Here is a 27,142-nt window from a genome sequence, read left to right on the forward strand (position 1 = left end):
TGTCGTTTTTAGGATTATCAAAAATTAAATATTTATGCTAAATACCAGATTAAGAGATAATAAGAGATTTATTTTGGTGTTCCATTGACTCCCTTTAACAATTTGGTAAGCCGTGGCGGTGATGTTAGGGCAGGGTGGTTCAAAGTGAAATCGGACACAAGGCAAGCGAGGCGTCGAACAGATCTGTCTTTATTACACCGGTTCTGTCAGGACAGACGGCCCAGAATCCCAGTAAACTATTGTGAAAAGCTTGTGGAACGAAACCCAAAACATTTTGAGGCATACGGCCTATGTTAACTTTTAACATTTGCATCTGAATGCATATTTGAATCAATGGAGCTTGCTGTAGCTGAATGTTCTGGAGGGAATCATTGGTATCAGAACCAGAATAATTCACAGATCCCTGTTGACGTCAAGGAACTTCCGATCACAGTTATCCGTTCCAGACACAGATCCTAGTCTTAAATGCCAATCTGATTGTCCATTAAAGTTAATAACATCAACAACACATAATGCTTGAACTCTAAAAGCTAAGCTAAGAAAGCTACCATGCTATTCTCTAACACTCTTTCTGCTTGTGATGGAAATGAAACATTGAAAAGCTGCAGTTTTGGACTCCATGTTTGTTGTTTCTGCTGCAGATTGTGTCTCTGTGGCGGTTGTGGTGAGTCTTGAAGCATCGCCTCTGTGTGACGGTGACACAGCAGCAGGGAAGTCATGAGACAGCCGATTGCTGCGGTTCAGCTTCCTCTTTTGCAGGATGGAAGCGGTCGAGGGTTGATGCTGCTCATCACCCATTGATCATCAGAGTCTGTTATCCGACATGTGGAGGAGCCTCTGCCTTCATTCGGGACTGCTTGTTTGTGTAATCTTACATCTGTTCATGACCTTCAGAGGGTTGTTAAATAAAGAAATAAAAAAAATAAATAAAAGTCATCCTCTCACAATAAAATCACAAGCTCCTCAGCTGTTTCCTTTCGGGCTTGAAGAAGCTTGTGATGCGCAGCCGGGTGGCTCCGGGTGAGGAAAAGACTGCGGAGGCTTATAGTTATAATTGCTGTTTTATGTTCTAGTTTAAATGAAGACGCCATGTGCTGAGGCTGCAGGGCGGCAGGGTGATGTTGTGCTATATCCATGACAACTTTTGGAGTCGGATCAAGAACAAAAAGTGCTCCTGCATAGAATATTTGACCTCTTCTGTTTTTTTTTTTTTTTTTTTTGTTGTTTTGTAATTGGAGAAAATTGACTTCAGAGAGCAAATATTCTGAGGAATTCCTGCCTAAGTTATGGAGGGATTATTGAGAGAACTCGGCCCTGGTCTGTGAACCAGGATGTGTCAAAAACACAAGGATAGCATTTCATTTTTGCTTCCTTCTAATCCAAATTGAATGAAGTCATGAGGGAATATACCAGAAAATCAGCATTAAGTCTGTCGCAATTGCTTAATTGTGGCAATTAAGCAACTAATCACGTAATAGATTAAAATGAGAACTATCATTTCCCTTGTGATTTTTAAAAATATTTTATTTATAGTGACCTCATGATCCATCTTGTTTATGGTTCCAGTTGCAAGTGGTTTTTATTTCTTGATTTTGGTTGTCGTGTTTCAGTTTGGATATTTAAAATGTCTTCCAGTTTCAGTTTTAAGTGTTCTTTACAAAATCAAAGTCGATTAGTCTTGGATTATAAAGGCATCATCAATATCTAAAGCGGTCTCAAAACTACCATGTTGTCGTTTATCACAGTAATTACTGGGACAATTTATCTTCCAGCAAAATTTGTTATTGTAAAATGTCAATCTCTCTCTTCTTGTAGAAGAATCGATGATCCTTTTCGAACGGGTTATCCAGATTCAATGCAGTGCTCTCACTGAATGTGACTGGGATTCTTCTAAGCGAATGTGATGAAAAGAGGATGAAACAGGCCTGTGATGCCATCTCAGACTTTTATTTCTTCTTTATTGTCCATAAAAGCAGCTTTGAGCCAAAGCCAATAAACTCCTGGTGTTACGGACCTCAGCCGCCGCTTTTTAAATGAGCTGCTTTCGGTGTTAGTTTCCTGGTTCTTGTCTGTTTTGTATTTGTGTAAATAAATGGGAGACCACATTTTGTCTGACGCTCACGCCAGTTGGTCACAAATGTTAGTCATCCACAGATAGACAGAAAAAAGGTTTAAATCACCTACAGTGAGGCATTTTAAGTCAGATATAAAATGCAGCTAAATGAATCTAATTTCCTGTCTCCAAAACGAGTAGAAACAAGCAAAGTACAGACATAACTGTGGTGTAAAACTATTAGATATTCAATCTGTTACTGTGAACTGAATATTGTTAGCTTATATATGAAGAAAGATGTAAAATGCAATTTAAAATAAAGTAATGGCATCCCAAAAAATGCTTGGTTGGTTGGTTGGTTGAATGTAGGAACACACACACACACACACACACACACACACTAGCTGATGTTTGCAGTGTTTCCATGTTGACGCCGTACAGTCTACATGGAAACGAAGACAGACCACTTTCTTTATGAGCGATTTGCATGTTGACACCCAAAATAACTTTCTTGCTCCAAAGAGTGCAGTACCAAACAAAGTGGAAGTCCAAAGGTTAAAGGTTAAATCAATGGTCACATCTGCAGGGTCAGTGCCAACTTTGCATGATTTTGTAAATTATGATAATTTAATGCAAAGTTGGCATTTTTAATGGACTTTCAATGCAACTTTTAGAGCAACTTTGCATTAAAAGTGTCATTATTTACCGAATGACACTTGATGACAACTGTCATAGACATTCATAAAGACGTGACAGTGTCATGTCTGTCTTATGCACACCCCTTCAAATACAGTGTTACCCATTTTTGTTTTATTTGGTACATATTTTTTGAATACATACCACGTTTCCTTGAAAAAAATGGCATCACAGTTTGTTACTTGCATCACTATTGTCATATTGAACATGTATAATTTACGTTTAACCTTATGAACCAGACAGCTGACATTGTTCCTGGTTGTTTAATCGCTGATCTTTTCTGTGAGTTTTGTCTCAGGAACTGGTTTTGCATTTCCTGCCTCGGGCCGTGTAAATTTCTTGCGTGTGTGTGTGAAAGAGGGGGAGAGAGAAACTCACCGTCAGGGTGCTGTAGGCGTGTCAGAAACATCATGTGTTATTAGTATCCTGCCTTCCATTTGCAGGAGCAGCAACACTCAGCATTTTTATTACGGGTGTGGCACGTGAAAGTATTATCTCGGTTGTAGGCACGTTGTCAACACACGCATGCATGGACTCGGCTGCCACATGTTTCATGTGTTAATCACTGACAGTACCCTTTGAATTTTTCCGTTCTCTCAGGGCTGCTGACTCTAAAGTCAGCAGTAAAATTTCCGACAGCCACATTAAGCAGGATTAAAACTAGACCCAAGTATATCAGCTCAAGGAGAAACTATAGCGTGGCTGTTGTTGCTGAGGATAACAACCATTCACGAAGATCAATATCTGTCAGCTGTCAAAGGAAATTTGAGATTTTCCTTAATTTTTCTGGAATTGCTGTATGTAAGGTGGGCAGAAACATCATGTTAAAATGCTCTAGTTTCTTTCAAACAATTTATAAGGAAAACTACTTTTTTATGATTCATTGCTCTCACCTGCAGACTAAAAATGGGGTTTATTACAAAAATTGTATATCAAAAACACAATATTTATTTTTTTCCAATTTTATTTTTCACTTTCTGTTTGCTTTATTTACCATTTTATTTATTTATTTTTATTTTTTATGTTTCCGGACCAGCAGTGTGGCACTCAGAATTGCTTTCTGAGTGTCAAGGTGAGGCCTAACAGCTTTGCTTTCACAAGCGGAGCATTGCGGTTTGGGCCATGATGGTGCACTGGAAACTTTATTAGAAATGACTTTGGGTTTCTTTCAAATGTAAAGGTCATGGAGATTTAAAAAAAAAAAGAAAAGAAAGGAAAAGGTGGGGAAAAGTTGTAAAGGGAAAGAATGAGACAGAAGTCTGCCTCTAGACCTGCAGAAAGAAAAAAATGTATAAAACTAAGAAACAACAAGAAGCAACATATGCATATATAGTAACAGTTATAACATCATTGGAAAGTACACGAACTGTGCCTCTTCTCATCACGTCTCTGCTCCCTGTTCAGCTCTCCTGACTCTCCATGGTGAAGTGGGCAGAGTCTGATGTCAGCCCCACCTCTTGTTGACCCCCCCGCCATGCCCACCATGGTTTCCAGGTTGCCGAAGTTCGGCTTCCGGCCCCGGTCCCAGACGGCTCCTGCAGCGGTGGCTCCGCCTGGCGGAGCTGCGGCCGCCGCGGGCAGAACTCGCCTCACCAACGGATTCTACCACCACCCCGGACCGGCCGGCGTCTCCGTGCCCCCGTCCTCTGCAAAGCAGAACGGATTCATCCGAGTGCCGTGTTCGTTTTCTGCAAAGTGGAGGAAGGAAAACGCAGCTGACGGTGACGAGATAATGGACGGAGAGGCTGAGTGCAAGAGAGGGAAAGATGGGAACGTCGTCCAGAATCGCAGCAACTGCCAGCTGTATTTCTACCAGCACGGCGCCAGAAAACACACCACATCCACCGCAGCAAAAGGGCGTGGCCAGCTTACATCATACTCCTCGTCATCATCATCCCCGTCTCCACAGTCCAGCCCCAGAGCTCTTCCTGTTTCTAAAAATGGATCACGAGGTTCCAAACTGACTCCAAACTCTTCTGTACTGTCCAAGCAGAGCGTAAACACATGTCCAGGATCCAAAGCAGGGACAAAGGCGATCGCTTCTCTGAGACCGCCTCAGAGTTTTGTCCGCCTGGGTACGAGGCCCAGTTCGGGCCCTGCATCTCGATCGGGTTCTCCGCTCCTTAAGAAGCCGGCAGCTAGCCGGTCCCATTCCAGCGACAACCTGGGCTGCGCTGCTTCCGCGCGGCTGACTGAAAGCGACCGATTCCGCTCCCGCAGCCTCACCCAGGTCCGACAGCAGGCCTCTCCCACCCTCACCCGGACCGCCGCCTCTCCCCACACATCCCGCCCCTTCTCCACCAACAGGGCCGCCCAACGGGTTCCCCCTGCCTCCGCCTCGCAGGCTCCTCCTAGAGGCAGCTTGTTGAAATCGCCTGTGAGCAGAGCCGCTTCAGGCAGGGCAGTTGGCGGCGCCCCCTCCCAGCTGCCGCAGTCAGCCCTAAGGAAGCCCCTCTTACCGAGTCCGACCTCCAGGTCCAGCGGCATCAGCTACAAGCTGTCCCGCCCGTCCCTCGTCAAGCAGTCCAGACCCCTTCGAGCAAAAGGAACCAACGTTTGCAGAAGTGATCAGGAAGTAAACAGAGGACCAACGAGACGTAAGGACTCTGTGGAGACGCCTTCATCTACCGAAAACAGTCCAGGTTCACCTTCTTCTTTTATCCTTTTTTTTTTTTTCTTCTTAAAATCAATTGTCATTTTTAGATTTGAAGACTCTGATCTCATTCTGGTCTGGTTTCAACTCTGTATCTGATCTGCCTGCAGAAAACTCTCCAGATGCTCCGGAGATGGAGCAGCTTTCTGACGACCTTGCGTCCCAGGGAGTGGGATCGATTGTCGGTGAGACGCTTGAGGACATGTCCCTGTCCTCCACTTCCTCCCTGGACAGGAATGACATCAGCCAGGAATACATGGATGACTTTGACAACCTCGGTGAGACACTCTTTCTCTTTCTTACTTTATTCAATGTCACATGCTGTTTTTATTTTAATTATGTAAAGCACCTTGAAATGCCTTGCTGCTGAAATGTGCTATGCAAATAAAATTTGATTGATTGATGTTTTGCTGTAAATATTAGCATAGAAGCTACATAACAAAGAAAATGCGTTGGTCGGTGATGTGTTTATGTGAATAATGTGGCATTACATGAAAAATCCTCTGTTCAAAATCAGAACTAGACTCTGTGTGACCGATCTCCTTTACGTTTTGCATTTTAATACGTTCTCTTCTTTTTTTTGTTGTTGTTGTTGATGTCAGGAAACGGAGGAGTTGGCATCTTACTGTTTTCATCCAAAAACGAGGAGGATGACTCAGGACTCGACCAGTCATGCACCAGGCTGGATGACGACAAGGACGCGATTAGCACGGTCGCCAAGACAACAGGACTGTGCTTCCTGGATGATAGTCTGGACTGGACTTCCATCAGAGGTGAATTTTTTTTTAAAAAGTTGCTGTTAAGGTCAGCTAAATACTTTAACTATTCCAACTGAAAGAAAAGTTGTTTTTGTGTCCAGGTGATAAAGACGAGCACCGACTTAACCAACTTGCCCGTCGGAGAAAGTCAAGTCAGCCTGACTATCATGAACAGGTAACTGGTTTAAGCCAGTTAGATAAAACCTTAAACAATACTTCTCTTTCCTATTTTGTTTTGATTAAAATATATGGGTGAAAAATAGTCAAAAGGTGCTTAAACCCAGATTAACTATACTGTTAGAGATATAACATTAATCTATCTGGTCCACTTACTGAACCAGATCAATGCGACGGCTCCTGCAGAGGTTTTCCTGTCCTAAGGTCCAAAACTTTTTTTCTTTAGCTCTTTCCTCAAAGTAACCCAAAAATTTCAATTTTAAGGCCTCATATAAATTTAAATGTATTGATCCAAGCACACAAACCTGTAGTATTTCTAACTTCTTTGCTGATGAATGGCTGTGAGTTAACATTCTGGAGCAGAGGTTGCCAGATTGTTCAGCTTTATCTAATCCTGTTTCCACAGCTGTAAATTCAGAGTAGAGTTCTATACATTGAGTGTTTTTATCTAACTTTATCTTCTAAAAAAACGACATAAATTGAAATTGCCTTACGCTTTTAGATCATATTTAAAAAAAAAACTTTTATTTTAGCCATTATAAGATCCTAGAATTAAACTGTAATGTGTTTGTTTCCTCGCCGTTACCTGAGTACGCCTCAGCTCATTGGTTTACCTCGAAATTTATAAAAATGTTGAATTCCTGTTTGATGTCCAGGTCAAGATATCTTGACCCCAACTGAAGCCGTTTTCCTGAAATAAAGCATTACAAGTTGAAAATGTGCAGAGAGATAACTCAAGATCTTTCTCCAGATTTTCATCTAGGAAAAAAAAACCTACGTATTCACATTATACAGCTCCGAATAATTAATCCAAAACAAACACGGCTTTTTGTTACTCTCTGTAGATGCTGCAGGTGCAGTTTCACCCCACCCAAAGCAAAGATAGGTGAACTCATCAGTTCATTGTTTGGAAGCTTAAACACTCCCATCAGCAAGCTGCGGCTTTGCAACCGTCCCACCAAGTTCATTGGACATCTGGACCGAAAATGCTTCATGTGGTTCCTGCTTTGAGTTCTTTTCAAACATGAGTGGAGCAGAATCACAGGAACAATCGTTTTCTGTTCACAAAAGCCTATTTCAGCAAACGTTTCAATTCTTAACCTGTAGAAATGATTTGCCTCAGAGCTGGACGTGACGTTGTCCCACACAGCTGTTAGCTTGTACTTATGAAGTTCGGTGTGAGAGGAGATGTTGTGCAGCCTTAATGTAATGTAACAGCAATGGCAGAAAACCTTAGGGTAGTGATTCAGCTGGTGGCCGAACAAATGCTTTAGATTTAAATTTTATTTCTACTCTAGCTCTGTTTAGTGCACCTTAGCCAAACTCTAGTTTGTGTGTCTAGAAAGTCCAGTTCATTTGCAGAGATGTGAATCCACAATTTAAACAAAGATGCAGACCAAAAAAAGCAAACTCTGGTCCGCCTGAAAACCTAGGTCTCGGTTCGGTTGAAGTCAGCTGTGGCGCGGTTCGAATGCAAATATGGGTGTAGGCAGACAAGAGATCGCTTCAAAAGCAGGAAGCTATCTATAGCGCAGGGCATTGTAAAGCTACAACCAAAACAAACTCGAGAGTGTAGTGCCAGCGGGAGAAATGGGTTGTGGTCAAAACAATGAGGGTGTAATTGTCCACAGCAAGAAAATCAGGAACACTAGATTAGAATTTGCCACAAAGGTTTAGAAATACGTCTTGAAAAGAAAAAAAAGAGAAGAAACATTTCGGTCAAATATTAAAAGACTGACGAGACAAAGATAGGACCTCACGCAATGCGATTGAGTGTTTTTGCAGAAAGAAATAATCTGCTCTTGGAGGAAAACTCACAAAAAAAGAATAAAGAGCATTTCTAGAATATACCTTAGACTGTCGTCAGTTCAAATCGAAATCATCCTGAGGTTTTCCGTTTCGCAGGGTGGCTCCTCTCTGGACCTGTCCCCCTCTGACAGCTGTGGCTCTGGGGGGACCTACATGTGGGACGAGGAAGGTCTGGAGCCTCTGGGGGGCGCCACCACCACTGCCTCCATCCACACCAACAGCAACACCACCCACCACATCGGGAGCTTCGACTCGGACATCAACAGCATCGTAAGGAGTCTAGACCTCATCGTTTACTCAGCTGACAGTTATTTATTCTTGCTGTAACCAGAGGGGGAGATCGGTTTATTACGCCTCACCAACAGCTAAAGGTTTCTAGCAAAATATTAGAGCTGTTCCAGACTCTAGGGGTTGGAACTGTAAATATGTTGCAGCATAACTCCACAGTTCAGTCAGGGGAATGAATTTATAAGATTATTGGACTGATATTCCATATTTCCCCTGGAAATTGTTCCTTTGCAGGTGCATTTTCACAAAATCAATCCACTTTTAAGCTCCCCCTCCTCCGGCCAATAAAGGACTTCTCTGCTTCACAGGACCCAGAAACCAGAAGCCAAATATAAAAATTTCATATCAGGCTGATTTTATTGCTTTAGATTTCACATAAGAACCATAATCTATTGAAGGTGCAGCTTGGATGGACCCTTAAGCATCAATAAAATTTGTAGCGCTGTTTGAAAAAGTCTAAACAACGTTCTCTGGCGCCCTCTGATGTCCCCTTCTGCTAAGTACAACCCAACCAGATTCAGGGTTTTTTTTCTTATTCTTTTGCAGCATACAAAGCTGAGTTCTTACTGGTATACATTTTTTTTAAACGTATTCAAAACACAATATCATTTCTGGAGGACCAGAACCTCTCAAACTTACATCTTTTTCCCTGATCAAATAAGCAGTTTGAGCAGATTAATGTCACAGCTGAGAAAATTAATCAGCTCTGCTTTTGGTCTAATTTCATAATTATTCACCCGACATTGACTCTTTGCTGCTTTTGCGGTTTCTGTGAGATAAGCATTTGGGTCTGATAAACGAAGCGCAGAGGTTTCAGATAAGCTGAAGGAGGATCAGCAGGCTTAGGCCCGGACTCCGACCTTCAGTTCAGTTCAGCCGGTGGACCCAGTGAGTGATGCAGAGAGGCTGTTAATGGGCCTGCTGTCTCAGTGTGTCCTCTGTGTTAATGAGCTGTGGCTCGCTCAGTGCTTGATCCTAACGAGCGCGGGCCGTTAACGATCTGAGAACTTTAACGAGCTCTCGGCTGAAGGCTGAAGTCTTTCTCCTGTTTGAATTTACACCTGTGTTTGTCTGTCGTCACCACCAGGAGTCAGTGTTGCTCTTCGGGGTTGTTCTCTTACCAATTTCTTGTTGAGTGTGGGGGAGAAAAAAGCAAAACTGAATCTGAAAAATTTTTTGAATTTCAAGACTTTGTTGCTAAGTTCATTTGCAGAAGATAAAATTTAGAATTTTGTGAAAAACAACTGGCTTATTAAAACGATTTACATGATTTCTAATCATATGATGTCTTTGACATGCGGATTTTGTCCAACTCTCTTTCTCGTTTTGGGTTGTAAGTCACTGATTGAACTCGGATGTATTCACAACTAATTCAAAATCCCAAAAAGTACAACTCTACTATCTTTAAACTTGATCAGAAGTTCCCAAGCTAACTCCAGTTTAGATGGCACAAAGGCATTAAGGAAGCATAAAAAAATAAAGAAGGGATCAAACTTCACACAATGAGATTTAAAAGAATTGTCTGTATGGTAAGAAATTCTGGATTTTTCTAATCACAATTATCCAAATAAATCCTTCTGAAATTCCACACTTTTCTGGAAAATGATGTCAACATCAGAAAGAAAAAAAAACAATAATTTTTCATGGAACCATTAAAAATCTGACAGAGAATACACCCGAGGTGATTTGTTTTTTAAAAAAATCATCTTTAATGTCATTTTTAATGTCACAAATATCCGATAGACTGTAGCTGGAATGGACTCAAATAATGTCCAATATCAGTTTTCCTTATTTTTCTTTTCTAAAACTTGATGTTTGATGCTTTCAATCTATCCAAACATTTCCCTAAAGACGTACTTTTACGCAGGATCTCTTAAACAACCTGGACTCTTGTGATCTGGCTGACGATGACCTCATGCTGGACGTAGATTTCCCAGAGGACTCCTCGCTGCATAGCGGTATGTTTATGTAGAGTCCGATAAAGAAACACGTTTGCTGTCCTCTCTGAGGAAGAGAATCCTCATGAGGATGTGTAAGGACATTTGGTGTCACTTCCTGCTTTGCATCTGCTAAAAATGACCTTGAGAAACTGAACCTTGCAGATGGAGAGGGGCTGTCCAGCATGGCTCAGTGGAGAAGAAGACAGCTCTGTTGGGGAACGCAGGACAACGACATGGAGAGGTGAGAAGACAACTGGTTTATTATCTAAGGCTGTTTATAGTTAAATCAAACCATCTTACGGTTTCTAGCATATGATAGAGCTACAGTAGTGGTGCATTCAGGAAAAATGATCCCTTTATGAGTTTTCCTCCCACTGGCAGATGTGTCTCTGTTGCAATTATAGCTCCGAATTGCGAAAATAAATTTTCTTAATTGAATCGAGTCCAATTTTGGGGGTGGGGGTGGAAAAATGTTTTTCAATAAAAGGTTTTTGTGCTAGGATGAAGTTGTTTTCCAAATTAATTTCACAAAACAGGACTGGAAAACCTTTTTTCTTGCATCATACAAGTCATGTGACCAACCACCTGGATGTTGTACTAGTAGTAGGAGGATGATGGTACTTAATGACTTATCGCATGAACATACTTATTCACGTGTGATTTTAATTTAGTCTCTTATTAAATTGAACCAATTGCTAAATAGTGTTTTTTTTTTTCAACATTTGCAGAATATCAACAGTGTTGTTCATTTCTGATTGTAATGGAAATGCAGCTAATTTCACTTTGACTGAAATTGATGGTGGGAGCTGGGCTTGCAGGGGCAGTAGCCCAGGGCTCCAGTTGTTTGGGGGCATCAAAAACTTTTTATTTTCTTGTAAGTGAATGGGCGTTTTGAAATCATTTAATTTTGTATAAAACTCATGGTGGTTGTATTATTTTAGGATTTTTATGAGTATAAACAATATTCTAGTAAAACCAGTTCTTTGTACAGCACATTACTATTTATTGTCAAGAAGAAGTATTAAACTTACAATGCATCAGTTCATATCTGCTGACGTAAAGGGCTACCTGTTAACAAACTGTAATTTGCATTAGTAAAATTATTGTTTCTTAGTTTACTGGGCACCAAAACAGGCTCCAGCCCAGGGCGCCACATCTGGCTGTGGGCGGGTGGGAGAATGAGGGAAGGTGTTTTCAGATGAGGCAGAAACATGGCAGAATTTTCTGGAAAATGTGGAGATTTAACCTCTTTTTTCTGTGGATGGGGAAAAAATAGGAAAATCTTACAGCGCACAGCTTGATGAGGTGAACTCTGCTCATGTTTAAATACTCTCAGTATGTGAAGGCTGCTTGAGCTTTCAGCACATCGACACCACTGGTTAGACTCAAGGCCAATTTCCACCTTTGGAGCGCTTTCAGAGCCGTATAAACACCACTTCAGATATCTAAGGCTTCTGCAGACCTTGACGATGAGTTAAGAAGTCGATGTGGGCGGATTTTTTTTTTAACTGAATTCATGCTGGTGAATCTTAATTTTTTTGTGTTTTTTTTTTTTTTTTTACTTCTTTAACTCTGAATCTATCATATGGTCGGTCCACAGTGATATCCAGTGCTACAAACTCTCTCAGGACCCTGAGACAAAGGAGGATAAAATCAGGTAGCGTGCTCTGCCAGTCTTTCTTTCCTCCATCCTCTTAAAATCACAGCTTCCCTTTGCATTTTCTGCCTGCTTCTGTAAACATTGGTTAAAACTCTGCAGGTCGGCCTGCTGCTCTCCGGCTCCTCAGGCTCTGGGTCTGGATGTGGAGGAACTCGCTGAGGACTGCTCTGCAGTCCGGTCACAGCTGGAGTTCCTGCAGAGGTTGCTGCTGCAGGTGAAAGGGAACGCTCTTCCTCACCAACAGTTTGTCTAAAGAGACGTTAAACTTAGAAGTCTGCAGCAAACGTCAGATCATCCATTGTTTATTTTCCAAGCATGGTTTAAAAAAACTTTACATTTGGCTGCTGGAGCCTTGATGGCAGGCTCCAGAAGAAATTGAGAGTTTATATATTAAATATGAGTCATCAAAATATTGAATAAATCAAGACATCTATAAGCCTAATCTTGTTTCTAATTTAACCATGTCTTTATGTATTAAATATGTTTATTTCCACTCTTTTTTTCTTTCTCTTTTTTTTTTTAGGAGGAGGATTTGGACGACGACACTCTGACCACAGACACACTAAGTCCAGAAACAAACGACTTGTCTCACAGTTCAGACTCGCAGGTCAGCAAGTTCAGCCTTGTTAGTCTTCTGTGTTAGCCTACATTTCCCATAATCCCTCGGCTCAACATTCCACCTGTCTGTAGGTGGAGGCGCTCCTTCAGGAGGTGCAGCAGCTCCGGGAGGAACTCAGGAGCCGAGACCGGACCATTGCACAGCTAACCATGCAACTGGTGAGTTTGATGCTGCTGCAGCTTCAGTTTGCTCAGTTTTAGTTAAAAAAAAAGGGATTAATAAAAGCCCGTCACAGCCTTGAGAACTTTAGACATTAATAAATATTAAATATTTTAGTCACTGTCTACTTGTGTATGACTGAAGATTGTGTGCGTGTGCAGACTGTTCCCACGCTGACCACCAGGTGTCGCTGTCAGGAGGCATCTGAAAGGATGGAGCAGCAAACACAGACAAGTCTGACACAAAGCGAGTGTGTGGCCTCGCAGACACCGTGGAGAGAACACACTGTGAGAACACACACTGACACACACACACACACACACACACACACACACACACACACATGCACACACACATACTTGAACACTTTCATTATGAATTAAATCAAGGCTGATCCACAAACAGAACCTATAATGATGTTTGTTGTTAGTCCAGGACAGAAAAATCCAGAAAATAGAATGTAATAATCTGAACTAATCACCATTAGTTTAAAGGTTCTCACAGGAAACATCTTTAAGTCTCTTCTGTGGGGTAAAAAGTTTGTTTTTCTTCTTACTTTGAAAGACTTTATATTTTCAGAAATCTTTTATTATTTATTTTTTTTTTTTTTAGAAATTTTCTTGCCATCGGTTGCACCATCTCCGACTCTGATTCATGAATTTCTGATTGTATTTCTTTTTTTTTTTTTTTACAAACTGTGCAGGCAGAAAGCATCTTTTATTCTCCTCACTCTGAAATCTCACTTTCATTACCTGCGGCTATTTTTGCTCCACGTTCTTTTTTGTTCCTCGTTTCACTTATTAGCTTTAAATCCTTTTATTTAAGGGGAAACTTTCTGAGAGGGCTACCTTCTTTTTTTTTTTCTCCTCGTCCCTCATCTATCCTGTCGTCTTTTCTCCATGTGGAGTATCAGCATCTTCTCTATCTCTCTTTGTCCCCGTCTCCGTCTCAGGTGTTTCCTCCTGTCCCTTTTCTCTCTCCACCCTGGCAGTATCAGCGCTCCAGGCCTATCAGGGGGAGGCCCAAGCCAAGCATCCCCTCCCACCTTGCTAGAAAGAGTGAGTCACAAAACTGTCAAGACTCCTTCACCAGACGTTCACTAATTAGCCTTTAATGTTTTAAAAATGCACAGAAAATTTTGAAAAACTAGTCATGAATGCAACAGTTTTGACAGAAATCAGCCGAATCTACTTGGAGGAAGTTCTTGCCATCGCTTTCAAACCTTTGAAGCTCCTGTCTGAGCAGGATGCAGTTCAGGTTTGCCTGAACCGATCCATTGATGTTCTAGAATTAATCTGCTCCACCGGCTCCGTCTCTGAATCATCTGTTCGAAACACATTTCCCCCCAAATCAAAGAGATTCTCCTAACTCACCCATTGGGATATTTATCAGCAAGCCTGACTGCAAACTGACCTCAGACATGAGCTTAACTTAAGTTTACTGAAATTCAGCTTTCTCAATGCTTTCCATCCAGGTTTCCTTCCAAGCAGCCAGGGCTTCTGTGCCCTCCTGATCAATAGTTCTCCAAGGCTTTTTGAAGGTATTTCAAAGTACGTTTGCACATTTTGTTCCTCAATAACTCGACGCGACTAAACGAGTTGAGGTTGCATCCCCAAACAGATGAGCATGTCTTCCAAGTAAAGGAAACCTTGTCAAGACCCAGGAGAGAGTCAACGTTTGGGTTTTCACCTCTTTGGAAATCCCCTCGTTGGAGCTAAGATCCTTCTTTTTCTCTGTCATCTATGACAATTTGCAGAGATTTGACAAGAGAAGTAGGATTCAGTTTTGACCTCCGTGACATTCGGCTCAAAACAATTTCTCTGAAAATTCTGTTTACACTAAATTGTCCTTGTCAACACAACCCCGGCTCATAAAGTGCCTGAATGAGAAATAGAAGGCTTAACAAACAAAGAACATACTCTTCTGAAAATGGACAAATCCTAGACTGAGAGTGAATGAAAAATGAAAGTGCAAAGAAACTGAAAGACCTTCAGAAATTCTGGGAGGATTGTTGGTCCCGACCTCTTTAACAAAGGAAATCTTCCTTGTGCTTTAAACTGCAATGAAAACTGACTATTTTTAGCTTTTTTCCCCTCTAACCTTTCCTCCTCCTCTCCTCTCTGTGTCTCTTCTCCATGCTTTCGCTCAGGAGTGGAAAATCTTGTGCTTTACTTCAGTGACAAAGCGTGGTACAGTAGCAACTTTCCTTTGTCTTGCAGTCAAACCTTCTCCGTCTCCTCATTTTCAGTTTTCTCCCCTCCATTTTCCCACTGTGATTCCCACAAAGCAAGCTATCTGTGAGGACTGTGTAATCTGAGCTGGTGCTGTAAATCACAACTGGAGAAAGTTAGTCACACTCCGAACTGATGTAGTCTTTGATGGTAAAATACAGATTAACGTTCATTGATAATACTGCCACCTGGAGGCCAGTTGCTGAGCAGCTGAAGATTGTGGAAATTGTAGTTTAACACCAGAGTGTCTGTGCATCCTTTAAAATTCTTAAATTTATGTTTCTAAAATTAAAGCCTTAAATTTATTAAGAAAATGTAAGTTGGCCTTGTTTACGGTTTGTTGTGGTGGGACTATTTAATGTAACTTTTTTTTTAGTTGCAAGTAAACATCTTCATTGCTTTGCAGATGAGGTTCCCGGTTACTAGCTGGTATTATATCCTTGCTAAAGAGCTAGCTTTCTAGCTTTTCTGACTGCATCATGGGATCCAAGCTGAGTTCACAGGTTTTGCTATGCCTCACTGTAATACACAATTTCTCAGTCATCCAATATATTTATATCTTTTTCCTGTATTGAATTTCAAAAGGTCTTAAAAGGACTTATAGTTGCTGAAAGCTGCAGATAACACATGGTTGTCTCTCTGCAAATGATTGCTTCACATCAGACAAAACCCTTAAGTCCTCTCAAGCTGCTGTGCAGATTAACTTAAATATTGTGGGTATTTCAGTCGTTTCTCAGAAAGCTCTGAGTTTTTGTTTCAAAGCGTTTCTGAGAAGGCAATCGTGTCAACCCCTTGAGCTGATCGAAGCGTTAACAACATAGGAACTGGCTAAGGCGGTCTTATCCACCTCTGTAAAATAATATTGCAGCAGTTCGGAAATCCCAAACCTTCTCAAGAAACCCAACTCGCACACCATCGGTCCTCAGATAACCCAACTTCTATCATTTGAATTTTAATACCACTACTTCTATTTTGTGACTTGAACAAATCCATTGCCCCATTATTCCAAGCTCAGACTTAGGAGTAGGAATGCATATCTTTGGGATCGATCTTGAAGGGTGGTCCTCAAGAGGATGAATTCTTTTCCGATGGAAGTTTAGCAACAATAGAACAAACTTTAGTCTCGTCCATGTCAAGATAAAACAAGTTGTCAGGATGTTCCCGTTTCCTGTCCATCCGTCAAAGTCCAAAAGGGCTCCAATCAATGAAATTACACTCCCAAGTATGAGAGCGAAGAATTCACACAGTCAGGATAAGTGGTCTCATTACAACAAGACTATGGATCTTTCCACTTTGCCTGTCTAAGGGTGCATTGACCGGCCCTCTGTTCCTGGATTTGAGTATCTCTGCTCTGCAGCTCGTCTCGTCAGCGGTCCCAAGTTAGGCTGAACATGCAAACACTCCAGTGAGTTCCAGGTCTGCTCTCCTGTTGGTTCAAACCGGATCAAACCAACCGGTTTGAACTAAGGTTCAGCTGACATACGAATGTCCTCCCGTTTGGTTCTCTAATGAAAAACAGATGAGTTCATGGTCTACTCTAATGACGCATTGCAAATTAGTATGAGACGTTCCAGAAGCGTTCCTCTTTCATCCAGACATAACTTGGCAATTCTTAGTGGTGCAGTCACACCTGCTTTTGGAAAGAAGACGCGTTATCCTTCAACTCTTCCAATAACTCTTCCTTTTCTAACTGTCCTGTCATGAACTTCAACGTTTAACATGCTGACTGCGTTGTGTCGAGTCTGAGATGGAGTTTCTGAGCTTTTGTCTTTTCTCTGAGCTAAACTGGGATTTAAGTTATTGAACTTCTCACCCTTGTAAGGTAAAAATAAGCACTGTATCCTTCCAACAGGCATTTTATTCACAGTAAAACTCAGCCTGTCTCAGTTGCTCTCTTTGTCCCGTGTCACTGTTGACCAAAGAAGCCCGTAGCAGTACATGCAGTAATTGCCCAATAATCAGCATTATTCACTTCATTCGTGAGTGCCCTGTGTTTCTCCTCATCTGCGTGTAAGCCATATTTCTGCAGAGCTCCATTACAGTCCTAATAATTTCCAGGGTAATTGAGGAGTTTGACAGCAGCTCGTTGCCTGCAGCTCAGCTCGACAAGCTCATGTTTACCCATTATTGTCACGATTCTAATTGTTGATTTTAGTGATGATGCGATGTGGCGAGATATTATAGCCCTGATGGGCCCCAGGGGGGCTCATAAGAGGGCAGTTTGGGAGGTTCAGCACTTTATGTTAGTATCTCATCAGAACACTTAGAGGGTTGGAAAGGGTTGGCAGCAGAAAGAGAAGAGAGAAAATAAGAGAAAATAGGAGAGTGCTCTTCATTTGTCATCACCATTCTCTGTAAGGTATCTCGTCATTTCTGTGAATTTTCTTGTGATTTTGAGTTTACATCCTGTCCTTTTTATTCACTCTGGCTGCTCATGCATGTTTTATGAGGATGGATTGAAACGTCTCAGTCGGAAATGCGGATACCAACAGGCTGCAGCTCCTTTTCTAGCCACCAGATGTCGGTGTTTACCAGTTAATGTTTAGTTTCTTACCCTGAACTGCTGATATCAACCAGGAGTTTGTTTGTTTTTTCCAGCAAATATGTCTAAACTGTGTTTCTCCAAAATATGTCTTCATAACTACTTTAGACTGAAATTACATAACTGAAAACCACAGTTTTCTCTAATTTTCCACTACAAACCTTTGGAAAGTCTGGAATCTAAGGTTGTTTTTCCCCCCCAAATTATTGACATATATCTGTCTGTCTAAATGCGCATTCCTTAAACAAATTTAAACATCAGAAGTGGATAAAAGGTTAGAAAGCTGGAAATTTAATCAGCTTTTTCTTCGTTTTCCAATTTTTAGATAATGAACAGTTTGAGGATTCACCGACAGCAATCAACCATGAATACATTATAGCGTGAAAGTAAAAATGGATTTCTTAAAGTAAAGTGACTAAAGTAGAGGACACACATCACTAGTTAAACAAGATATTACGGCTGGACGATATTCCTGAAAACTGTATCGCCACATAGGAATTTCATATCAGTCTATTGATAATTATTGATTACCTTTTTAACTGACTAAAAGTGTGACATTTCTTCTTTTAGTCACAATTTTCACTCCATGCTGTTTTTATTATTATTATTATTATTATTATTATTATTATTATTATTAAGCTGTTATGAGGAACAGTGGCAAAACCTGAAACTGCTGCTGCGCAAGTTAGTCAACGAGTTGTCGTTGGGTAACCACAGAGCGAGAGAGAGAGAGGTTGAGGAGATAAAGACTTTCCTCTGCCTACATTTCCCAGAATGTTGTGAGGCTCTGGATCGGAGTTCGGTGAATATTCTATATGTTGAACCTTTTATCAGTCGTACTATCTGTTGCTGTCGATCATGTTTCTATTATTTTATATATTGTTATTGATTTATTGCCCCGCCCCATAAGACATATAAAACAAACATTTCCCCCGAAACGATGCACAAACATACAGAAAATAGGTAAAGTTAGCCTGATAATTCAGTCGCAGCAGGGTACACTCTTTTGTTACCATCATCAGTTAAAGCTGTGCTCAGTTCGGCAAAAACACTTACAGGTAAAAACGGCTTCTTTCTGTTCTGAGCTCTCCGAAAAATGACCACGCACGAATGTGATCATTTTAAACGGCTTTTTTTTTTTCCAATGATTTTCGTGACAGCTTGACACGAGTCCCCTAGCTCTGAACAACAAGCACTTAAGTCATTTGCTTTTCTACTCAATAACCACAGAGAGGGCTGCCATGAGCTGTGAGAGGAAAAGTAATCAGCAACTACAACAGGAAGCAAGCAAAACCAACAAGTAAATTTAAATAACGGTGTAACGGTGTTGTAATTAAGCTGTATACACACACACACACACACACACACACACACACACACACACACACACACACACACACACACACACACACACACACACACACAAACAGATGAAAGCGAACACGCAGATGAATCAAAGCGGTTTGACTCTCGGATCAAAGTGTGGATGTGTGAAACGATTGTCCACCTGACAGAACAGCTCGCTCCGTCTCTACTCGGCTCCAACACCTGATAAATTATGCAACAAAGAGCTGGAGGTTTATGTTATTGCAGAACCCCGTCCAGAACCGAGCTTTTATGTTAGTCGAAAATCAGAGCCAGGTGTGTGTCCATTAGCTGATGAAGACCTAAAATGTGTTTTTTTGTTTTTTTTGTTTGTTGTTTGTTTTCAGTCACAGGTACTTCACTCCTCCCATCAGGAAGACCAGGAACCACTGACAAACCAAGCGCCGCCTTCAGGTAACCCCGCCCATGCTGAAATGCCCCCTGATGGTCTCCCCCCATCCTTTAAACCAATCGCCGCCACCTGCACAACCCCAACAAGAGTGACGGACGATGGAAACCCACAGAGGAAGCCGGGGAGGGAGGAAGAAGAGACGGAAAGGAGAGGGACCGATTCCAGATCCCTGATGCCTCTGCACCCTTCCAAGCTTCGCCTTTTCCTGTCTCATGCCGCCAACAGCTCCGCCCTGGCGTCCCCGAAGGCGAGGCCGTCGAGGCAGCTGTTGGATCGCGCCAACTCTCCGGGGCTGAAGGCGAAAGCCTTCGGCTCCGGATCGTCGCATCTCCCCAAACCAAAGAGCTACTGAGGCGGCGAGCAATCAAACACGCCGACTGATTGACCGTACCCGCCCTGAATCCTAATATTGATATTCTGAGCTCAGATTAAACAAAAAAAGCACTACATTAGGAAGATTGATACCACCTGGATCTCAGAAGACGTCACGGATAAAAACCATGGATTTGTGCCTTTGATTTGGAAGACGTCGTCATCTCACTGCGGATCGCTGGAACCGAACGTCATTTAAAGTCTAACCTTAGATGTTTCACATGCTGCTGCTGCTGCTTACATTTTAATCTTTATTGGTCCTCTGGTGAGTTTCAGACTGACTGCGCCCAGCCTCTGTGAGAGGAAAAGTGTTAGCGTTAATTTAAATGAAGTCTCCGACGTGAAACCCGGCCTTCTTTGCATTCCATCGAAAGCACTCACTGTATTCCTGGATAACACTGGAGTTCTTGATCTGCAAACCGATATCTAATATCTTAAGTTCACCTTCAGCAACACACCCTCTCTGCTTTTTTAACCACTGGTCCAGTTGTTTCTCCCTTTCCACAACCACAGAAGAGACGGAACCCTTCGTCCTTCTGCCTGCTGTCTATCATCTCTTCGTTCAGACAACCTTGACATGAGGAAATACTTTTTCTTCTGAAGTTTTTGAGCCTCGAACTTTCTTCTTCTTCTTCTTCTTGGTTAAATCCCCAGCTTCTCACAGGGAAAAAAATCCTTCCTAAAGGAAGAATATGGATTTGTCTAGCTGTTGCTTCAAGTAAGATCTTCTTCCAAACTATCCGGTTAAGCTGCACTGCAAAAACACAAAATCTTACCAAGTCTTTTTTCTTTGTATAGTTTCTAGGGCAAATCTCTTGGCTATTTTTAATTTCAAGTGTATTATCTTAAAAGTAACTTTTAGTAGCTTCTTTTTAAGAGTATACTTAACATTGATGGAAAAATACTACTTCCATTGGCAGATCTTCAAACTTAAAACTGAGTGAAAACAATCTTCCAATAGAACTAGTATTTTCTTTTATTAATATCAAGGAAGTATTGACTTAAAACAAGCTGCTGTCTTTCTGAAGGTCTTATTTTAGCCGACCTAAGATATTTGCACTAGAAACTGGACAAAAATACTTGATATTTAATGTTTTTTTTGCTGTGTGGAGATAGTTTTTTCCCTTTCGCTTTAGAACGCCACTCTGGGATCTTTTTCTCTCTCGCACTGTGGCCGTTCTGTGACATTTCTATTAAAGTATTTGTTCTCAATCCTTCTCCAAGCAATGTTTGATCCAAGCTCTGAACTGAAGGATCTAAATCCTTACAGGAGTTATCTTATGGTTAACATTCAGCAGAGGAGCTGCCGTTTGTTTCAGCATCTTTTTTTTTTTTTTTTTTTTGTTCCTCAAACGAATCCTGACATTTGGGCCTCGTTTTGCCATCCGAAACAGCTTTCAGCCGGAATGTCACATTTCCACGGCGCCCGATCTGAAACCGGGACACGTTTCCAGAACCGTTCCTAACATTTTGCTAAGTCGAGGAGTTATGCACTCGCCTGGATTCCTTCAGGAAGTTTGAACCCAGTGACATTTTCGCTCCGCCGATGCCTCAAACCCACCAGTAAGATCCTGTGACATCTGTATCGGCGAATATCTGTCGGCTCTGCCTGCTTTCACATTAAACGGCTCTGGAATAAAATATGCAACACCGTTAGGAAAAAAAAACAAACGGACACAGAAATATGCAAACTGGCTTCGCTTCAACGCAACGACTCTAAGTCACAGATGCTGGTGAGTTTTCAGGAAAGCGATGAGTTTTTTTTATATACGACTGGATGATTCCATCGTTTAGCTTAAAGCTTTAATGAGAAAAAGAAAGTTTCTGGGTTTTTGACTGGTGGGAATAAATGAAACTAATTAGATGTCATTCTCCGAGATCATAAACTCCTAAAATCTGACGCTTTTCATTTTCTGTGAAAAAAAGGTTTGTTTTAGTCAAATTCTTTTTTTTTTTGTTTGTTTGTTTGTTTTGTCTTTGACCTTTTAAACATCCAGCTCACCACAGAAAATACAAGTTTTTAATGTTTTCTCTGAAAACTAAAAAGCTCTCCCTTTCATAAATACAGTAAAAGTTGATAAAGAGTAAACTTTTCTCTAAAGAATCTGAAATCAGTGTAGGATGATTCTGTCGGGAGTGAAATAATTGATCCCGATGCCAAAAAATAGCATTAATACCTCCAGTTTTCACAGCCCAGACTTCTTAACAATAAATAAATGCAGGAGTCATTGCATCCATAGAATAAATGCAAAATAATTTGGTTCCATTTTAGATTTTTAAGCATGAGCGAGAATCTTCAACTTGGATTCCTAATTTCAGCATTTTTATCAAATATATTAAAATTACACTTAGGTTTACAAGAGTCTATTTGAGTTAATTTAGCTATGCAAAGCTAGCGCTGACTGTAGCACACCCGTTTTCAAAGACGGCTGTCGCAAAGCCAAAAATATTTTAATTTTTAAGTACGTGATTTAGAAATTCAAACAAAACTCAGTCAGCATGAAGAGCGATCGAAAGTTTGGATCTCATCCGGTCAAACTTTGTGTACGTTTCTACAGAATGAAGAGAGGATAAATGTTTAAGTCAACTGCATCTCTGAGTTTTAGCATTGACATCGACATTGAAACCACCTCTATTATACATATGATCATGTTTTCAGAACAGGAAGCATTGATAAAACAAAACGCTGGCGCGTTTTGTCATATTTCATCAAACCAACAGAGATCCAGTTGTGCGTTTTTTTATTTTCTTCCTCTTGTCGTTTTGTTTCCAGGCTAAACACAGATGTTTATGGCGGAGTGCTCACCTGCCTCGTGACTCTCTGACCGCCTCTCTCGTCCACCTCCCTCCCTTGCACCTCGCCCGCTGTATTAGTATTATTATTTTTTTCTTTTTAGTACCAGCTATTAGTCCAGTAGTGGAACGGCATCTTCTGCCCAGGTGTAGCAGTTATGGCTTGTTGCCATGGCAGCGCAGATCCGCAGCAGCATCCGTGTGGAATCGCAGCACATCCTCGTGTTTCTTTTGTTGTTCCCTGTTAAATGAATCATCACACATACACGGTTAAAACCCGCGGGTGGTTGGGCGGGTTGCTTTTTTTTTTTTTTTTTTTTTTCTCCCCAAATTTCATCTTCCACTGGATTGGAAAAATACACATCAAAGTTTTTCAGTTCCAAAATGTTTTGTCTGATTTTTATTTTATTTTTTTCTTGAAAATGCTATAGAAAACAAGGAGATCCTTGTTAAAAGTTTCTACATTTCATTCCACTTTCCGGGTGTTCAGGCTCCACCTGTGCCCTTCTGACCTTGGTGCGCTTTGTCGTTAAAGCGGGGGAAGGTTCGGACATGCGGCTGCTGCTAATGAGTTCTTATCTGAAGCTCGGAGAGCACAGGCAGGATTTCGGGAGTGATAAATAAAAAAAAAAAAAAACCGCAAGCAGATTAACAGTTTCTTAGCGAAGGCTTACACTGGATTAGGCAGGTGAATATTCACACAAGCTGTGACGACCGAGAGCTGGATTAAACCTGAAGGTCCTTTCATCTTAGGGAGATTCCTTCACGATGAGGAGTTGCCTCATCGGCGGTGTCCAGCCAAACACGGCCGAGCTGCTCGCCACCAACGCTCTGCTGTTTTTAAAAACGATTTCAGCTTCTGTAATTTATTTATTTATTTATTTATGTTTTTTTTTTTCCCTGAACGTTTTGGGAAAAGTCTGGAAATTTGCGTGAGCATGAACTCAGACAATCAAACCTGACGAGGTAAACATTTTGCACACAAACATAAAGTATTCGACCCTTGGAAAAACTGACGTCCTGAATATTTAGTCGTCCAACCAATAATTGATTAACTCTTTTTCCTTTCCATTGAATCGACTTAGTGAAATCAACCGTAACTTATAAAATCTTTTGTCATTTGTCCTCTTTTTTAAATGATTTCTACAATAAAATGTTGAAATCATGGTGATGTTGTTGGGTGTTGACAATAACTGAACCTGCTGAGGGAAAAACGTCAGTTTCTCGTTGTTTTCCATCTTGTCCCAAACTCTTCAACTCTCCTTAGTTTATCCTCAACCAATTTCACCGCTCTTTACTTGAAAACTTTTTCTTTGCTTCATCTTTTATGGTTGTAAATTGACTGAAGACTTTATATATTAAGCTGAATACATTAAATTTCTTTGTGTGGTACGAGTTTTATTTTTTTATTTTTTTTATTTATTTTTTTTACCAGACACATCTCTGAGCACCAACGTTTTGTGACGTATGTCCTCCATATTTGTCCCAAATAATTTATTAAAACAAATTTCTTGATTTCATCTCAGTTCGAAACCCAGACATTTTGACAGCAAAACATCAAATCTTTTCGTGTGTGTGTGTGTGCGTGTGCGTGTGCGTGTGTGTGTGTGTGTGAACTTTCACTAAAAATGCTGCTGATCAATAAACATCCCAAGTGTAGATAAACTGGCGAAACCTGGAAATCGCTTCCTTGTCCCTCGTCCTCTGACAGCTTGGAAATGCTTGTCTTTGTCCTGTTTTCACACTCTGGACATCTCAAATCAGAACCTGGGGTAGATTTCACTCTTTAATCTTCACATTTTCCAAATAAACTGGAGGAACTAAGAAATAAAAGCAGGGCTCTCTGCCTGACGGAGTTCCCCAGATGTGTCGGTGTTGTGCGGGTTTCTAGAATAAGCTTACATTGCAGGTGAACCCGTGTCTATATATTTCACTGTAAATTATTAACGGAAGTTCAACATGTTATTGTGCGTTATGTGTATCCATGATATTAACTGCATTGTGTGTGTTTTTTGTTTCGTTTTCTGCTGTAATCCCTCTGTGGGAATCCTTTAGTTTGGATAACTTGAAGGAAAAGCATCCAGCCATTTTGTGTCACTTTATTTTTATTTTTTTATTTTTTTTGGTGCAATATCTGCTGCAGTGTTTTTGCTGTTCAGCTACATTAACTCTTATTTATGTGACAAACTGTAAGAAAAAACCCCCATCTCCTTCACTGTAATATTCATTGTTATGTCTGAATGATGAGCTTGTAAAGAATCTAAAAAAAAACAAACAAAGAAAGCACTTTATTTAACATGAGGCAACACTGGACTTATCCAAACTGCTCTATTATTTAACTTTGTGTTGTCAAATAAATGCTGCGTTCATGTCGCACAGTAATAATGATTTCACTCTTGAACATTTTTGTTTCGTTTTACTTTCATTATTTAAGCTTTACGCCTGTAATTCCATAGCTGCGAAACAAGATTACAGATAAAGATACAAATATCCACTTTTTTTTCAGTTTATTTGTATAATTATAGGTGATTTGCTCATTTTACTCTTGTCAGAGATTAACTGAAATTTGTTGAAAACTCATTTTAATGTAAATCCACACATTTATTTCAGATTAATAATATTAAAACAGGTGACATTTTCTATTTAAACCGAGGTACGTGATAAATTTTGCACAGTTGTTTTGTCCTCAGTTTGTAAAGTCTGACTTGTTGAAGGTTAGTTTGGAACAGAGTCGAAGTGCTCAAACTTTGGGAGACTTTTGTTGGTCTTGAGTTTTTTCTCTGGTTTCCCACTGGACCTGAATGCAGCATTAAAGCTTTCCTGTTGGTACTGCTGTTTGAAGCTTCGGTCAGACTCTGTGCCTCTGAACAGTTGTGGTTTAACACTCTGGGTACTGTGGATGTTCTGTGAGTTTCCAAATGTTCTCTGTTCACCGTAAACCAAATCAAACACAAGTGATAGTTTAAAAGAAAAAAGCTTGTATTCCTGTTTTATTTGGTCATCTCACTCCTCTGCCTCTCATCACTGATTATGGTTCTCTTCTGTCACTGGCTGAGGCGATTTGAATGCTGCTGAAATAAAGACTCACAAAAATCAAAGCTTGTCCATCTCATTCATCTCAATGGGTAATCATGAATCAATAAAAGCAAACTGTACCACAGCCAACCACCAGGGGGAAACATAAAGTCCTCAACTCGATTATTGTATGGGGTCAAGTCCACAAGGGTTTTTACTGGATCTTTACAGAAATGTTTAGTTTTATATATATAAAGTAAAAGATGAGAGAAAGTAACTGAGTGAATGCCGGCAGACGTGGAGAATAACCTGAAGACATTTAGCAGCATTACTGGTGTTTGATTGGTGGCAGTATCGCTCAGTTCTCTATGTGTAGTTAGCATTTTGGTAGCCGGTGATGCTAATGTCAAACTTAAGTTTATCCCACTAAACATTTGTCCCCCAATCAGCGTTATTTGTATCTATAGTTGAAGTTATCAATAAGCACCCAGACGTTAGATAAAATAAAACTCAAATATTTTGCTTTTGTTGATGGAACAATTTCCTTCTTCAACTGCTAATTTCTTTTCAGTCTTATTTTAATTTCTATTCCTACACAGCGTATCCCCGAAAAAGGCAGAGGGTTCTTTCTGTATTAGAAAGATTTGAAGATCATACAGTGATTTTGTTTTTAAATTAAAGTGCTTATTTTATTATTTCTACAATGTTTCCAATATGATTGGGTCGGGGGTCATGATGGCTGATTTCCAACCCAAGAAAGTCAAGAAACATGTAAAAAAGCAACTAAAGAAACTGAGCTCAAGGTAGTGCAGAGTTGAAACAAATATGACTTTGCAAACAAATACACCAACACATAACGCATAGTTAACATATTGTGTCACTTCATGCAAACTCTTGGCCCCAAAGTGATAAGTGAAAATACTCAACCATTCCATAGTTCACTTTGCTCAGACGCTGAGGAAAGCATGGGTAAAAATGCTGGGACAAACACACACAGGAAGCTGAAAACAGTTGAAACAAACAGTTGCACAAAATAACAAATGGTAAAGCTGGCTGTCAGACATTGTGCTTCAATGTTTTGCTGTTTTTGCTCTAGCTGCAGAGAAGTAAATGCCCGCTAACCGGTTAATTGTTTCTCTCTGCTTGCGTCGACGAGGCTTTGAAATAAACTGAATGAAGCACGAAAAACAGTGATGAACTGTTTGTAACTCTGCTGCAGAGCTGAGAAGCGGTATTTAACTTCCAGTCAGGTTCCTCCGGAGCAGAGCAGAGTGGATGCAGGTAAAAGTGGGGCGGCTTCTCTCCTCGTTATTTTCCCACACAGTTGGATTTTTTTCTACCCAGCCAGTTCCTGCCGCTGAAGATTACAACCTCAAAAAGACGAGACAGATCCTGAGGACCGCACATGCAACAGGAAGCCCTGTAGTAGCTCTTCTAAGACCAAGGTCAAAGGTCAGCACAAAAGCAAAAACGCCTTCTGATTGGCTTTTTAAAATTTTAACTCAGACGCTGCTGTCTAACTTGTTACAGTAGCTGGAATGATAAGGGCCTATGGCTTTGAGGCAAATCATTTTCAAAGCTTGCCCTCACTTTAAGTTTC

General features: G+C 40.7%; 1 protein-coding gene across 1 annotated transcript in view; it reads left to right on the forward strand.

Annotated features, from left to right (window-relative positions):
* Positions 1 to 25,625, forward strand: part of ccser2b (coiled-coil serine-rich protein 2b) — a 37,927-nt gene extending 12,302 nt beyond the window's left edge. Inside the window, exons 2-14 of the mRNA XM_014982821.2 lie at positions 4,154 to 5,391; positions 5,513 to 5,680; positions 6,005 to 6,175; positions 6,262 to 6,335; positions 8,243 to 8,416; positions 10,302 to 10,392; positions 10,537 to 10,615; positions 11,975 to 12,031; positions 12,134 to 12,248; positions 12,558 to 12,641; positions 12,725 to 12,811; positions 12,974 to 13,099; positions 19,298 to 25,625. Coding sequence (XP_014838307.2) covers positions 4,191 to 5,391; positions 5,513 to 5,680; positions 6,005 to 6,175; positions 6,262 to 6,335; positions 8,243 to 8,416; positions 10,302 to 10,392; positions 10,537 to 10,615; positions 11,975 to 12,031; positions 12,134 to 12,248; positions 12,558 to 12,641; positions 12,725 to 12,811; positions 12,974 to 13,099; positions 19,298 to 19,714 — 2,844 coding nt within the window. The 5' untranslated portion in view covers positions 4,154 to 4,190 and the 3' untranslated portion in view covers positions 19,715 to 25,625. The remainder of the gene's footprint in view (positions 1 to 4,153; positions 5,392 to 5,512; positions 5,681 to 6,004; positions 6,176 to 6,261; positions 6,336 to 8,242; positions 8,417 to 10,301; positions 10,393 to 10,536; positions 10,616 to 11,974; positions 12,032 to 12,133; positions 12,249 to 12,557; positions 12,642 to 12,724; positions 12,812 to 12,973; positions 13,100 to 19,297) is intronic.
* The last annotated feature ends 1,517 nt before the right edge of the window (positions 25,626 to 27,142 follow it).

Source organism: Poecilia mexicana, unplaced genomic scaffold (assembly GCF_051168715.1).
Source record: "Poecilia mexicana isolate PSO_F unplaced genomic scaffold, ASM5116871v1 scaffold_19, whole genome shotgun sequence".
NCBI lineage: Eukaryota > Metazoa > Chordata > Actinopteri > Cyprinodontiformes > Poeciliidae > Poecilia > Poecilia mexicana.